Below are 14,795 nucleotides of genomic sequence, written 5' to 3' on the forward strand. Positions count from 1 at the left end.
TATAACACAGCCCACGTAGTGTATAGCACAGCCCATGTAGTGTATAGCACAGCCCACGTAGTGTATAGCACAGCCCACGTAGTGTATAGCACAGCCCACGTAGTATATTGCACAGCCCGCGTAGTATATTGCACAGCCCGCGGAGTATATTGCACAGCCCGCGTAGTATATTGCACAGCCCACGTAGTATATTGCACAGCCCGTGTAGTATATTGCACAGCCCGTGTAGTATATTGCACAGCCCGTGTAGTATATTGCACAGCCCGTGTAGTATATTGCACAGCCCGTGTAGTATATTGCACAGCCCACGTAGTATATTGCACAGCCCATGTAGTATATTGCACAGCCCACGTAGTATATTGCACAGCCCACGTAGTATATTGCACAGCCCACGTAGTATATTGCACAGCCCACGTAGTATATTGCACAGCCCACGTAGTATATAGCAATGTGGGCATCATCCCTGTTAAAAAAAAAAAGAATTAAAATAAAAAATTGTTATATACTCACCTTCCGTTGGCCCCCGGATCCAGGCGAAGCGTTTACCGATATTCGTCGCGCGCTCCGGTCCCAAGAGTGCATTGTGGTCTCGCAAGATCGCAATGCATGGAGCGGTCACCGGAGCGTCGCGAGGAGCAGGAAATGTCTGATCTGGATCTGAGGGGCCGACGGACGGTGAGTATATAACTATTTTTTTATTTTTTTTTACTATTTTTAACATTAGATCTTTTTACTATTGATGCTGCATGGGCAGCATCAATAGTGAAAAGCCGGTCACACAGGGTTAATAGCAGCGTTAACGGAGTGCGTTACACCGCAGCATAACGCGGTCCATTAACACTGCCATTAACCCTGTGTGAGCGCTGACTGGAGGGGAGTATGGAGCGGGCACTGACTGCGGGGAGTAAGGAGCGGCCATTTTGCCGCCGGATTGTGCCTGTTGCTGATTGGTCGTGGCTGTTTTGCCGCGACCAATCAGTGACTTGAAATTTCCGTGACAGACAGGAAGACGGAAGTGACCCCTAGACAATTATATAGTAGATTAAATGATGGAGAGATCCTTGAAGGGGTTACCTGGGATTATATTTATTTTTACAATGTGCCTAATAACTTACAGGTATCAGTGGTACTGGAACAATATGGGCTAAACTACACTGCTGTCAAATGATAATGAGAAGACAGGAATCAATATCATTACCATGGTTCTGTCTTGATAAAAAAGTCTGAATCTTGGAAACGCGTTGACCAATAAACCACAGATATTGATTCCTGTCTCCTTATCATCGATTGACGGCAGCACAGGTTAACCTATATTGTTCCAGTACCTTTGATTCTTTCCTCGTGGGTTTGCAGCTGCCTAAGGGTACCGTCTCACAGTGGCACTTTGGTCGCCACGACGGCACGATCCGTGACGCTCCAGCATCGCACCATATCGCTCCAGCGTTGTAGACTGCGGTCACACTCCGCAATGCACGATGCTGGAGCGATAATTTAATGACGTGTTTGCGATGTAGAAGCTGTTGGTTACTATGCGCACATCATATACAATATCGTGCACACCTTTGTTACACGATGCGATCATGCCGCCACAGCGGGACACTTGACGACGAAACAAAGTTTCAAACGATCTGCTACGACGTACGATTCTCAGCGGGGTCCCTGATCGCAGCAGCGTGTCAGACACAGCGAGATCGTAAGTATATCACTGGAACGTCACGAATCGTGTCGTCGTAGCGATCAAAATGCCACTGTGTGACGGTACCCTAAGTCTCTTTCAATGGTTGTGTTCACACAATCCAATCAGGTGAGCACGATGATGTGTATTCTTTTCCATACTATCTACGCAGATAAGACCCTATTGTTCTTTTTTGTCCCTTCCAGGTATGTTCCTTTATTCTAAAAACTTAAGGTACCGTTACACTAAACGACTTACCAACGATCACGGCCAGCGATATGACCTGGCCGTGATCGTTGGTAAGTCGTTATGTGGTCGCTGGGGAGCTGTCACACAGACGGCTCTCTCCAGCGACCAACGATCAGGGGAACGACTTCGGCATCGTTGAAACTGTCTTCAACGATGCCGAAGTCCCCGGGTAACCAGGGTAAACATCGGGTTACTAAGCGCAGGGCCGCGCTTAGTAACCCGATATTTACCCTGGTTACCATTGTAAAAGTTAAAAAAAAAAACAGTACATACTTACATTCCGATGTCTGTCACGTCCCCCGCCTTCAGCTTCCCTGCACTGACTGTCAGCGCCGGCCGTAAAGCAGAGCACAGCGGTGACGTCACCGCTGTGCTCTGCTTTACGGCCGGCGCTGACAGTCAGTGCAGGGAAGCTGACGGCGGGAGACGTGACAGACATCGGAATGTGAGTATGTACTGTTTTTTTTTTAACTTTTACAATGGTAACCAGGGTAAATATCGGGTTACTAAGCGCGGCCCTGCGCTTAGTAACCCGATATTTACCCTGGTTACCAGTGAACACATCGCTGGATCGGCGTCACACACACCGATCCAGCGATGACATCGGGTGATCAGCGATCAGTGTCCTGATCATTCCCCAGCGACCAATGATCTCCCAGCAGGGGCCTGATCGTTGGTCGCTGTCACACATAACGAGATCGTTAACGGGATCGTTGCTACGTCACAAAAAGCGTGACGTTGCAACGATATCATTAACGAAATCTTTATGTGTGAAGGTAAATTCAGAGGCTTTCGTTGACATCACATTGACAGAGCAGCAGCTTCTATTCAACTCTGCTCTGTTGACGGGCATCGCTGCCGATATCATGCTGACTGATAGTCGGCCTCGTTGCCTAACTACGGGAAGGCAGCTGTCAATTAGCATGATTCAGGCAGTCCGCAACTTCAACAGAGCAGCCCGAAAGAGGAAGTACTCCTCTCTTGACGTGGATCAGCTAAATTGTCAGCAGGAACAGTCTGTGACAGCTCTAAGCCGGCGTCAACTACAACAGGAAGGCTGTCAGGTTTTAGGTCCATAAAAAAAAAAAAATGAAGTCTTGAACAACTTATTTGAGCCTCAAATACACATTAAATTAACGTCAGCTGAAGCAGCCAATAATGACGAGTTGGGTTGACAGACTAATGTGTATGGAGGCCCTGGAAAATGACTGACGGAGGAGAAAATGATCCAGCATGACTCATTTTGGACTGCCGATCCTTTTGCTTTCGCCTAGAGGAGTGTGACAGTGGCTCTCATGGAGACCACAGGAGCTCTCAGAAAGTGAGCGTTCCTGTGTTGGGGACAGACAGCCAAGTTGGCAGCTGCAATGATTGGCTGAGCTATCATTTGGTCATCAGTCATCTAAAGTTTATGGGGAACTTTAGATAAGTACCTAGATAAATATTGGATGAGACAATAGGAATGGTTAGTAGCTCCATTAATCTGAATTAAATGTTTCAATTGTCAAAGGTCTGTTTTTGCAAAGTCCTTTAAAGAATGTTTGAAACCAGGTAAAGTGTTTTATTGGACACTGCACCACTCTTATTCATGGCCGTGTCTGATATTGCAGCATTGAAGTAGTCACTTACCACTGTGAAAGAACTTTATCAAGGTCTTCATACTTTATAATGTTTCATGTTTCTCTTTTCTTTTTTAGGGCTGTACCAAAGTTTATGAAGCGTGTTAAAGTTCCAGATTACAGAGACAAGAATGTGTTCGGCGTTCCTTTAACTGTAAATATCCAGAGATCTGGCCAGCCGCTGCCGCAGAATATACAGCAAGCTATGCGATATCTCCGCAGTCAGTGCCTGGATCAGGTTTGTTATGGTTTGGATGCATTAGAGGATTATTTAGTTGTCGGCATTTTGTACAGCAATGTAATGAGACCCTTTACTTCCTTCTAAAGGTGGGATTGTTCAGAAAATCAGGAGTCAAGTCCAGGATCCTGGCATTACGGGAGATAAGCGAGAACAGTTCTGATCCTCTGATGTATGAGGGACAATCTGCTTATGATGTGGCTGATATGTTAAAGCAGTATTTTCGAGACCTGCCAGAGCCACTGCTTACTAATAAGCTCTCGGAAACCTTCCTTCAGATCTACCAGTGTAAGTGGGATGAATATTAGTCCTTATATATTTCTTTTCTTGACATGCATCAGTGACTACAAGCATATTATTAACACATTAGATTGTGAAAAACTGTGCCAGCTCCCATTGTATCAAGGTGAGGTCTACACAATAAATGTCTCGTTTTCCTTCTCCTGACATAGTCCACTGTTAGCCCAGCCCTTGAGTATTGGGGAACTGGGCTTTTTTTTTTCTGTAGATTTTAAGGTTGCAGAGAAGCTGTGTAGATATCCATTACAAAGCATAAATGTGGCCCCACAGAAATGACGCCAAACAGTAGAACACGTTCAGTAGATCAATCAACCATGGTCTGATGTGACTTGTTTGTAGCACATATACTTTCCTTTACTGATCCATGTGAATACATTTATATTGCCCAGGGGTCCCCAACTCCAGGCCTCGAGGACTGCCAACAGTGCAGGTTTTCAGGATTTCCTTAGTATTGCACAGGGGTTGGAATCATCACCTGTGCAGATGATCACATTACCACCGATGCAATACTAAAGAAATCCTGAAAACCTGCACTGTTGGCGGCCCTCGAGGCCTGGAGTTGGGGACCCCTGATATTGCCATTCAATGCATTAATTGTGCTTCAATTTGTTCAGATGTTCCAAAGGACCAGCGTCTCCAAGCAATAAAAGCCGCCATAATGCTCCTGCCAGATGAAAACCGGGAGGTTCTCCAGACCCTCTTATACTTCCTGAGTGATATAGCTGCAGCAGTGGATGAAAATCAAATGACGCCAACCAATCTGGCTGTCTGTTTAGCACCTTCATTATTCCACCTAAATACCTTAAAGAGAGAGAACTCATCTCCAAGGTAATGGGTCACATACATCAATGCTTTGCGCTCCCTATATTGTTTCTGAGTTCTGTTTTTGGTGTATTTCTTAATTGCTCTATTAGGCATTATCACCTCTGAACTTGGCATGTATCATGTGCAAGTTCTTTTCGAATTTATCATTTTATTATTTTTGATATGTAATCAATTGAATGACTAAACCTTACCACTTTCTTCTGCAGAGTGATGCAAAGGAAGCAAAGCTTGGGAAAACCCGATCAGAAAGATTTGAACGAAAACCTTGCTGCCACCCAAGGCCTGGCACATATGATTGCTGAATGCAAAAAACTTTTCCAGGTACTTTCTAAGTTATGTTACTTTCAGCTAGAAGGCATATTACATAACTGTAGACTTGTGCCATTTCGGATTTTCTTCCTGGAAGATTTTTTTTTCCCCATAGTTAATCTTTTTTTTTTCCATCTCTGTTACATAAGGGTTTCAAGTCTGGATTAGCAGAATGGTTGCATTCTTCTGTAATAATACAAATATAGCACTCGAGTCTCTATGCTAAATAAAGCAAGTTGTGAGCCATTTCTAATGTTTCTTCACAATCTTTTCCTAAATGGAGTAAATCCACCACAGTTAAGTTATTGTTAGAAGAGATTAATAGATTTGGCTTTATTTTATTGCTTTCCATTTTAGATTCCCGAAGAAATGAATAAATGCCGCAATTCTTATATGGAACAAGACCTGAGGCCAGTGTGCCTGGAGGAATTGGTCAATGGAAATGCTGAGGGCCAGTGTGAATATCAGTCATACCTTCAGGAGGGTATTGACAGTTTACTGAAAGAGGCCAAGGACAAGTTTAAAGGCTGGGTCAGCTGTTCCACATCCGAGCCTTCTGATCTCTCCTGCAAGAAAGTGAGTATTTGTAGAACATATGCTCATGAAGGGATAAATCAGAACCTATTACTAGGACATGTCTTAGTTTGTATACTCAAGACTGGTTTCTTTTGTTAATTATGGTGGCTCAGTTCTTAACATGGGTCCTGGGTTCAAGTCCCACCAAGGTCAACATCTGCAAGGACTTTGTATCTTCTCAGCGTTTGCGTGGGTTTCCTCTAGGTATTGTTTCCTCCCATACTGCAAAGACATACTGATTAGATTGTGAGGTCCAATGAGAATTTTGAAACTAATGTCTGTAAAGCGCTGTGGAATTAACCGCGCTATACGATTAAGCATAAATAAATAAAATCTTTTACAAGGACACGCACTATTTCCTGTTATTTCAGCACATTTGGATTTTGCTCATTTAGAGCATCTCAACGTTACCGCCAAAGAGCTGTATGTTTTTCGCAAAGATGCTAATTGTTGCATTATAAATTTTAGAGATTCTGTAAATTCTTGCCGTCAGTTCCTATAATAAGTTTAGATGAGACATCTTTGATCTCTAGTGATCTATGGGAAGAAGAACATCTAAAATAAGTCCTCCAATAATTAAAGGGGTTATTTTATCACCTATATGCTGGATAGGTGATATATGTATGATTGCTGTGAGACAAACTGTTAAAACTCCAACAAATCCCCCAAAATGTGTGCCCTAAATTCTTTTATGTGAAATGTTACCAAGCATGTGTGACCACCACTCAATTGACTGCCTATAACAGATATAGGCAATTAATAAAGCAGGGGTCACACGTACTCCTCAATGTTTCATTTACATTGGAGACTCAGTACATTGGGACCATTCTCGTGAGCCATTGGATTAATAGCAATCATATTTTTACCACCTATTCAGTGGAAATGTGATTAGTGTTGTTTTTTGATGACCCATCCATTTTTTGTTTGAAAGTTTGTTGCTTTCTATCTTCACAACAGCTTGTACCCATTCATTTACCAGTTTTCTTACCATTATTCCACTTTTGCACAGATTCCTGAAGGCCCTCCACTGCGTTTATGGAAAAGTACTATAGAGATCCCAGCTCAACCTGAAAGTGTTCTTCAGCGTCTACTGAAAGAGCAACACATGTGGGATGATGATCTCCTGGATTCCAAAGTTATTGAGACATTGGATGATCAAACTGATATTTATCAATATGTCCAGAACAACATGGCTCCACATCCAGCTCGTGACTTTGTTGTATTAAGGTGAATACAAATTAAGTGGCAATAATGAATCTCTCTAGATTTGCTTTTGCACCAGCCTTATATTTTTATTTACATTTTCATAGATCCTGGAGAACCAATTTGCCCAAGGGAGCCTGTGCTCTTCAGGCTACATCTATTGAACATGACCAAGCTCCTTTACTTGGTGTCAGAGTCAATGTGCTCCTGTCCAAATACCTCATTGAGCCTTGTGGCACAGGAAAATCCAAGCTTACCTACCTGAGCAGAGCAGATATGAGGTAGGAACCATACTTTATATTTCTATAGGCCGGGCTATTCAAATCAATGTACCTGGATCTTGCATTATAAGGGTTTACCCAAATTTGAAAGTTATTCTCTATCAAAGAACCTACACACTGACCTCAGGAAACGAGGCTCTGAAGAGCTACATGTGAATGGAGTGGTAGTTGATAATGCGCACTGCTGCTAAATTAATGGGATCGCCAGAGATAGCCGAGCATTGAACTAGGCTGGTCTTCAGAAATCCTATAAAAATGAATAGAGAAAAAGTGCTGCTGATGGACCACATGGCTTGTCACAGCCCCCGCTCGAAGGATCAGTTAGGTTCCCAGCAATCGAGAAGGTATCCCCTTATCCCCATGGGAATAGCTTCCAAACATGAGAATGCCCTTTTAAAGCTATTTTGTTCCCTAAAAGGGCATAAGGTGTAGATAAATGTCTTCCGTTAAACAATTAGTTAGATTTTTTTCCTCATTTTCAATGCAATAAGTAGTATCACAGGGGAAGTTCAAGATGAAATAAACATGGCTATCTTTTTCAAAAATGAGAAAGACTTCCCATCTGCGCTCAGGCTGTGTGGTATTGCAGGTCAGCCCCATTCGCTTTGATGGAACTGATCTACAATACCAGCTTATTCGGTGCTATATCTGGAAGAATGTTTTTCTAAATTTTAACAATTTTTTTTCAACTCTCAAATCAGTTTTACAATCATTTAAATACAAGTGTTATGTCTACAGCGCTAAAAACTTTTTTACAACAAACAGAAATATGTCCCATTGATTTGAAACACTTACCGTTCATGCTTCAAGAATTGTTCTTGGTCATTAGTAGATAAGCTGCAGTGGTATTGTGAAGTGTTTGGTATAAGTTAGATACACTTAGAGCAATGCAAGGTCATACTATTTTATTTAGTGAGATACGACTTTTAATGTATATCTATATTATAATAAGACATAATTTCCAAAAAATCTAAATACTATTATTAAATTGAGCTAAATGTTAATTATTTGGCCTGATTTAGTAATCTAAACATGGGAAAAACTAAATGTGTTGTGTACATATGAACCATTTAGTTTGTTCTGTCTGCAAGACCAGACTCGTACTGAACGTCAGGAAGGTTAGCGATATCTGTGAGGAAATCAACACCACTATCCCTCATCATAAGTTTCTTCTGCTCTTGAAGAAGTTGACATCATCTGAAACAACCCTCAAACTAGACTCGTAATTTAGAATCTTGCATAATATCACGTAGCCCTATATAGCAATGCATGTATGACATGATTTCAGCAGAAATTGGATTGCAACCTTTGACAGTGAAACCTTTTTGAGATGACCACCCAAAATTTCAATGAAATTAGACTTGTAAGGCTGTGTTTCCATGATGAGTTTATGGTGCATCAAAAATCCAGCGTCATACAGTTCTAGCAAAGTGGATGGGATTTATAGAAATCTCATGCCCACTGTGCTTTTTTTGCCACTGTGTGAACTGGCCTGCGGTGCGTGTTTCAAATCCAAAACATGTCTATTCCCTTTGAGAATAATAAGGGATTGGTTTTCTACAAAACATGGCCATAGTATATGATAGGACTCAAAGTCTTTAGGTGAAAATCTGGCCTGGATATGGGATTGTTCTTCTATACAGATTTCACTGTAGTTATTGAGGAGTAAGGCTGTGTGACATTGTATTTCAAAGAAAAAGAGGGGAGAAGCCAGCGCTGCTTATGGTCAGAACGCAATACATGAAGTGTACATGCACATATTGATTTCTAACTGTATTTCAAAATGAGACATTTAGCAAACAATTAACCAAGTCTTTGAGCCACCCCGCCACGTCAAGGCATTCTCATAATGGGGCAGTCCTACTCTACGTTTTTTATATTCACTGTGCCATAAAGGCCTTCTAAATGTATTAAAAGCAAGACCACATTAAATGCAAGCTGTACCTGAAGCGTTTCTGAATCACTCTCATGGCGCCAGAGGGGCAAGCGCAGATAAAGGCCGACCAGGTCCAGACATAGACATTTCAGGTCCAACCTCCACACTGCCCAAACAGCACCACAGATAAAGGGTGAGACACAGGTGCACAATTAAACAGAGTATATATACCTAATATCTAACCTTTCTTTTGCCTTCCAGGGGCCACATGCCAGAATGGTACAATAAAGTGTATGGACAATTGTGTGCCACCGAAATTGTGAGGATTCGAGACTCTTTTACCAACTCACAAACAGAAAGCAATAACGGAAAATCAAGGTGACAATCCTAGGAAGTGTCACCCAGAGCTTGGAGTAAATCACTCACCCTTAGGATCAGTGGGGTTTAGAGAAGACTAGGATCCCACCTGATGGACCTTGTATATGTCGTACCATTATTTGTTCAGGACTGGTTATATGCAAGGTTTGAAGCTGCTTTTTATCCATTTGGTGCTTAATGCCCTGGACTGGAATTATTCATCCTATAGACTTTCAAGTTCTACCAATCCTATAGACTTTCAAGTTCTACCATCAAATATGTTTTATTACATATCAACGGATTTGGCTTCTGAGAAGCAAAAATACTTTATTGGAAAAAATGTATTGTGCAGAATGATAAAAAAAAAATCCACATTCCTTAATGCTGTTGATCATGTAAATCATCATCCTGGTTTTGAGGACTGGTGTATCCACTGGAATAATTGGTACTCCCTTTCTTATTCTGTATAGGTATCTATACTTTTTCATTTCCAGATCGAAAAATATTTGCACAGTGAAGATGTGTGAATGAGTGTTGTCCTTGTGAATATCCTCGCCATCCAGTGTCTGGTACACTGATAGCTTGTAATGGTCTTAAACTCAGGTGTACTCAAAATGGTCAAAAATGTTACCAACCTATTCTTTATGTATAACATGTCTATCCCAGGTTTGCAGATCTGTCATTGTACAGGTCATCTCTTTTGGAGAACATCATCTAGACCATTGTTTCCCAAACTCCAGTCTTCACGGACCCCACCGGTCATGTTTTCAGGATTTCCTTAGTATTGCACAAGTAGTGGAAGTATCATCAAGGCATCAGGAATTTTCTCACCTGTGCAGCACTATGAAAATTCTGAAAACATGACCCAAGGGGTCCGTAAGGACTGGAGTTTGTTAAACGCTGATCTAGACCCTACAGCAAAACCCTTCCTCTTGAGTATCACCAGTCATTCTTCACACTAGACAAACATCCTATATATAGAAAGATGGATATCATACAACTCTTTGAGATATAGCATATATTCTTTTATAATAACCTATAAGATTGTTTTACGTTCAGACAAGGTGCCTCGTGAGGCAACGGAGTAATTTAAATGACTATTTAAATACCTTCATTGTGGTGATCCATGGTTTCTATACTGGATTCTGCATGTGTATATGTAAGAGCAAAGTCCCTGCCCAGTGTAGAGATACCTTTTATTAATGACAATCGTATACAGCAAAGACTTCTTGGGTAGGTGGGTATTGCAGCGGGTATCAAGGGTCAAGTCACTGCCATGCAATGAGTTGAGACTACGGTTCCCAGAAGATATAGGATGTCTCTTTAAATAGATTTGTTATAGTAAGGAGGAGGAAACTTGGAAGTTCCTCTAGGTAAATTTATTGTATGCAGACTTTTTTGAATGGAAGTGATGAAAGATTGTTTTTGTTACCGATGTCAGTATTATATGTATGCTTTGCAATGAAGAATCTGTAACAGTTATAATAATAGTGTTTTCATTATCAGTGTTTCCACATATTCCATTAAGTATATAAACCTTGTATATTCATTGTAATCTCCAGGACTGTAAAACTGTGTCTCTGTACATACCATGTTAATGTAATGTGTATTGTTCCAGATAGTAACTGCATGGCATACTTAATTATTTAATGTATACTTGTATTTATACCTCAGATTTTTTTTTTCAGTATCTGGATGCAATCCTTATGCTAAACGTGATAAATATAAAAACAAAAGAGGTTAGAAAATAGATTTATATCTTGATGCATATGTCTTATTAAAATATAGCCAAGTGCACTATTAAATGTCTCAGATGAAGCTCGCGTCGCGTCCATTTGTTGGCATTGTATCATTCTTCTGTGGAACGTAATATCTGTGCAAATGCCTATAGGAAGATCTCCAGAGAGAATCCCCTTCTGAATGGAGCAGGTACATAATAACTACATAGCTGTACATACTCTCATGTAATGGGTTAGGTACAGTGTTACAGGAAGGTCACCTAAGGAGGGACAATAGAAAAGCTGCATACACTATATAAAAAGAGAGACAATATTCGGCCATAGCTGATTTAATGCTGCATAAAACTTAAGGGAACTTGTCTCCAGGTTTTCCCCACATAAGGTACGCCCAGCACCTATAAACCCTCTGTTACAGCATTCTGGCATGGTATGTGTATGTCACCAACACCCTATGCAAGGCACAAAATGACCTTTTATTGTACTCACATATGGCACGGTCCGGCCCGATGGGGTCTCTGGTCTTGATCTGGCGCCTCCTCTCTTCTTCCGATCGCCGTCCTGCTTCTCTGCTTCATGCGGATGACGCGTCCTACATCCCCCACCGTTCTCCTATGCCTGAGGATAGAGCAAAGTACTGTAGTGTGCAGGCACCAGGAAAGGCCAAAGAGTGCCGACAACCTGTAGGTAAAGCGTGCACATATGCATTACAGTACATTGCTCTGCCCTCGGCAGACCTATAAAAGAGAGCTTAAAGGTGTTGGCCCTACTTTATATTGGGAAAACCTGGTGGCAGGTTCCCATTAAAGGGGTTATCCTACAAACAACATATATTAACCTACCAATACCATATGCAACCATGTGCAACCACATAATGCAGGGGTGTCTAGCCTGTGGAAGCACATATGGTATTGGTAGCCCGCCTGAAGTAATAGTAGGGTCATCAGTAATAGGCTGCAATACGGATAGAGGTGCAGCTCACATAATGGTGTGAATGACACCCTATGCAGACTGACACTGTGCAATTAGAATACTAGGCATCCACCCCATGAATGTTTGGGTTGTAAGTGGTTCGTTTTCATTACTTTGCATCTGTGCTGCCCTTGCCTTTATCATGTGGGACCTCCTGCGCACTGTTTGTGGTTTGGCGTCTGGACATGGAATTGCAAGTATGGCCCTTTTATTTTTATTTCATTTTTCATTGAATTTTTTGAATGAGTGTGTAGCCAGCTTTTTAGCCAGAAAGAGGAGGGAAAAAGGCTGATCTACTAATGAATCTCATTCTTTATCTAGTTCTTTTTTTTATAGTGTGATCGGATACAGTGGGTACAGAAGGTATTCAGACCCTTTTAAATTTTTCACTCTTTGTTCCATTGCAGCCATTTGGTAAATTCAAAAAAAGTTCATTTTGTTTCACATTAATGTACACTGCGCACCCCATCTCGACTGAAAAAAACCAGAATTGTAGACATTTTTGAAATTTATTAAAAGATTTATTAAAAAAGAAAAACTGAAATATTACATGGTCATAAGTATTCAGACCCTTTGCTCAGACACTCATATTTAAGTCACATGCTGTCCATTTCCTTGTGATCCACCTTCAGATGGTTCTACTACTTTATTGCTGTGTTTAATTAAACTGATAGGACTTGATTTGGAAAGGCACACACCTGTCTATATAAGACCTCACAGCTCACAGTGTATGTCAGACCAAATGAGAATCATGACGTCAAAGGAACTGGCCAAGGAGCTCAGACAGAATTGTGGCAAGGCACAGATCTGGCCAAGGTTACAAAAGAATTTCTGCAGTACTCAAGGTTCCTAAGAGCACAGTGGCATCCATAATCCTTAATTGGAAAAAGTTTGGGACCACCAGACGTCTTCTTAGATCTTCCCATCCAGCCAAACTGAGCAATCGTGGGAGAAAAGCCATGGAGTGAGAGGTAAAGAAGAACCCCAAGATCACTCTGGCTGAGCTCCAGAGATAATGTGTGCAAACTGTTAAGCGCTGCGGAATATGTTAGCGCTATATAAAAATAAAGACTATTAATACAGTAGGGAGATGGGAGAAAGTTCCACAAAGTGAACCATCACTGGAGCCCTCCACCAGTCGGGCCTTTATGGCAGGTGGCCCCAACGGAAGCCTCTCCTCAGTGCAAGACATATGAAAGCCCGCATAGAGTTTGCTGAAAAACACAGGAAGGACTCCCAGGCTATGAGAAATAAGATTCTCTGGTCTGATGAAACAAAGATAGACCTTTTTGGTGATAATTCTAAGCCGTATGTGTGGAGAATACCAGGCACTGCTCATCACCTGCCCAATACCATCCCAGCAGTGAAACGTGGTGGCAGCATCATGCTATGGGCGTGTTTTTCAGCTGCAGGGACAGGGTGACTGGTTGTCATTGAAGGAAACATGAATGCGGCCAAGTACAGATATATCCGGAATAAAAAACTCTTCCAGTGTGCTCTGGACCTCAGACATGGCCTAAGGTTCACCTCCCAACAATACAATGACCCTAAGCACACAGCTAAAATAAGGAAGGAGTGGCTTCAGAACAACTCTGTGACCATTCTTGACTGGCCCAGCCAGAGCAATGACCTAAGCCCAATTGAGCACCAACGTTCACCATCCAACCTGAAGGAACTGGAGAGGATCTGCAAGGAAGAATGGCAGAGGATTCCCAAATCCAGATGTGAAAAACTTGTTGCATCATTCCCAAGAAGACTCATGGCTGTACTAGCTCAAAAGGTGCTTCTACTCAATACTGAGCAAAGGGTCTGAATACTTATGACCGTGTGATATTTCAGTTTTTCTTTTTTAATAAATTTGCAGAAATTACTACATTTCTGTTTTTTTCAGTCAAGATGGGGTGCAGAGTGTACATTAAGGAGAAAAAAATAAACTTTGAATTTACCAAATGGCTGCACTGAAACAGTGAAAAATTTTAAAGGGGTCTGAATACTTTCCGTATCCACTGTATGTGTCAAAAGATATCAAGGAACGAATTGCTGATATTTTTTCTGTTTGTTTCATGTTTAGTTTCTCATATTCTACAAACCATATGGCTATATCCCGGCCCATTTGTAATACTGATGTGAGATAATTGCACAGCTTTATATAACGACTATGTAACTAGTATTGAATGTGTACATTGTGTTCCGCTGTAGTGTAATATAAGCATGACATTTATGTAATCGAAGTTCAAGTTTAGTGTGGCCACCCACCCCTAAGGGAACAAGTTTGAGCTCATTGTGTTGGCAGCTGCCTCTCATCCCCATTAGTGGTATGCGTTGTCTCACAGATCCACTAAGCATGTTGCCTGGTTCATCCCTTGACAGAATGCTTTTATTACAGCAATTGGAACATGCAATTGTAATTAGCAGATTTCATAGCAAAGGGGTGTGAAATCAATCATTGCAGGTCTGCAGGGAGAATTGACATGATGTAATACACCTGACAGGCTCATAGCTATGGAATGTTTATTCTATGAAACAGATCATTATTAACCTCAGGACTGTATGACTATATACACACATATATACAGTGG

General features: G+C 41.5%; 1 protein-coding gene across 5 annotated transcripts in view; it reads left to right on the top strand.

Moving 5' to 3' along the window:
• DLC1 (DLC1 Rho GTPase activating protein) overlaps nucleotides 1-11,326 on the top strand; it is a 670,870-nt gene extending 659,544 nt beyond the window's left edge. For all 5 annotated transcript variants that reach the window (XM_069744429.1, XM_069744430.1, XM_069744431.1 and 2 more), the window contains 8 exons: nucleotides 3,622-3,781; nucleotides 3,871-4,069; nucleotides 4,696-4,909; nucleotides 5,113-5,227; nucleotides 5,573-5,791; nucleotides 6,801-7,018; nucleotides 7,102-7,275; nucleotides 9,413-11,326. In XM_069744429.1, the coding sequence (XP_069600530.1) occupies nucleotides 3,622-3,781; nucleotides 3,871-4,069; nucleotides 4,696-4,909; nucleotides 5,113-5,227; nucleotides 5,573-5,791; nucleotides 6,801-7,018; nucleotides 7,102-7,275; nucleotides 9,413-9,533 (1,420 nt within the window). In that variant the 3' untranslated portion in view covers nucleotides 9,534-11,326. The remainder of the gene's footprint in view (nucleotides 1-3,621; nucleotides 3,782-3,870; nucleotides 4,070-4,695; nucleotides 4,910-5,112; nucleotides 5,228-5,572; nucleotides 5,792-6,800; nucleotides 7,019-7,101; nucleotides 7,276-9,412) is intronic.
• Nucleotides 11,327-14,795: the final 3,469 nt, after the last annotated feature.

Source organism: Ranitomeya imitator, chromosome 1 (genome assembly GCF_032444005.1).
Source record: "Ranitomeya imitator isolate aRanImi1 chromosome 1, aRanImi1.pri, whole genome shotgun sequence".
Classification (NCBI taxonomy): domain Eukaryota; kingdom Metazoa; phylum Chordata; class Amphibia; order Anura; family Dendrobatidae; genus Ranitomeya; species Ranitomeya imitator.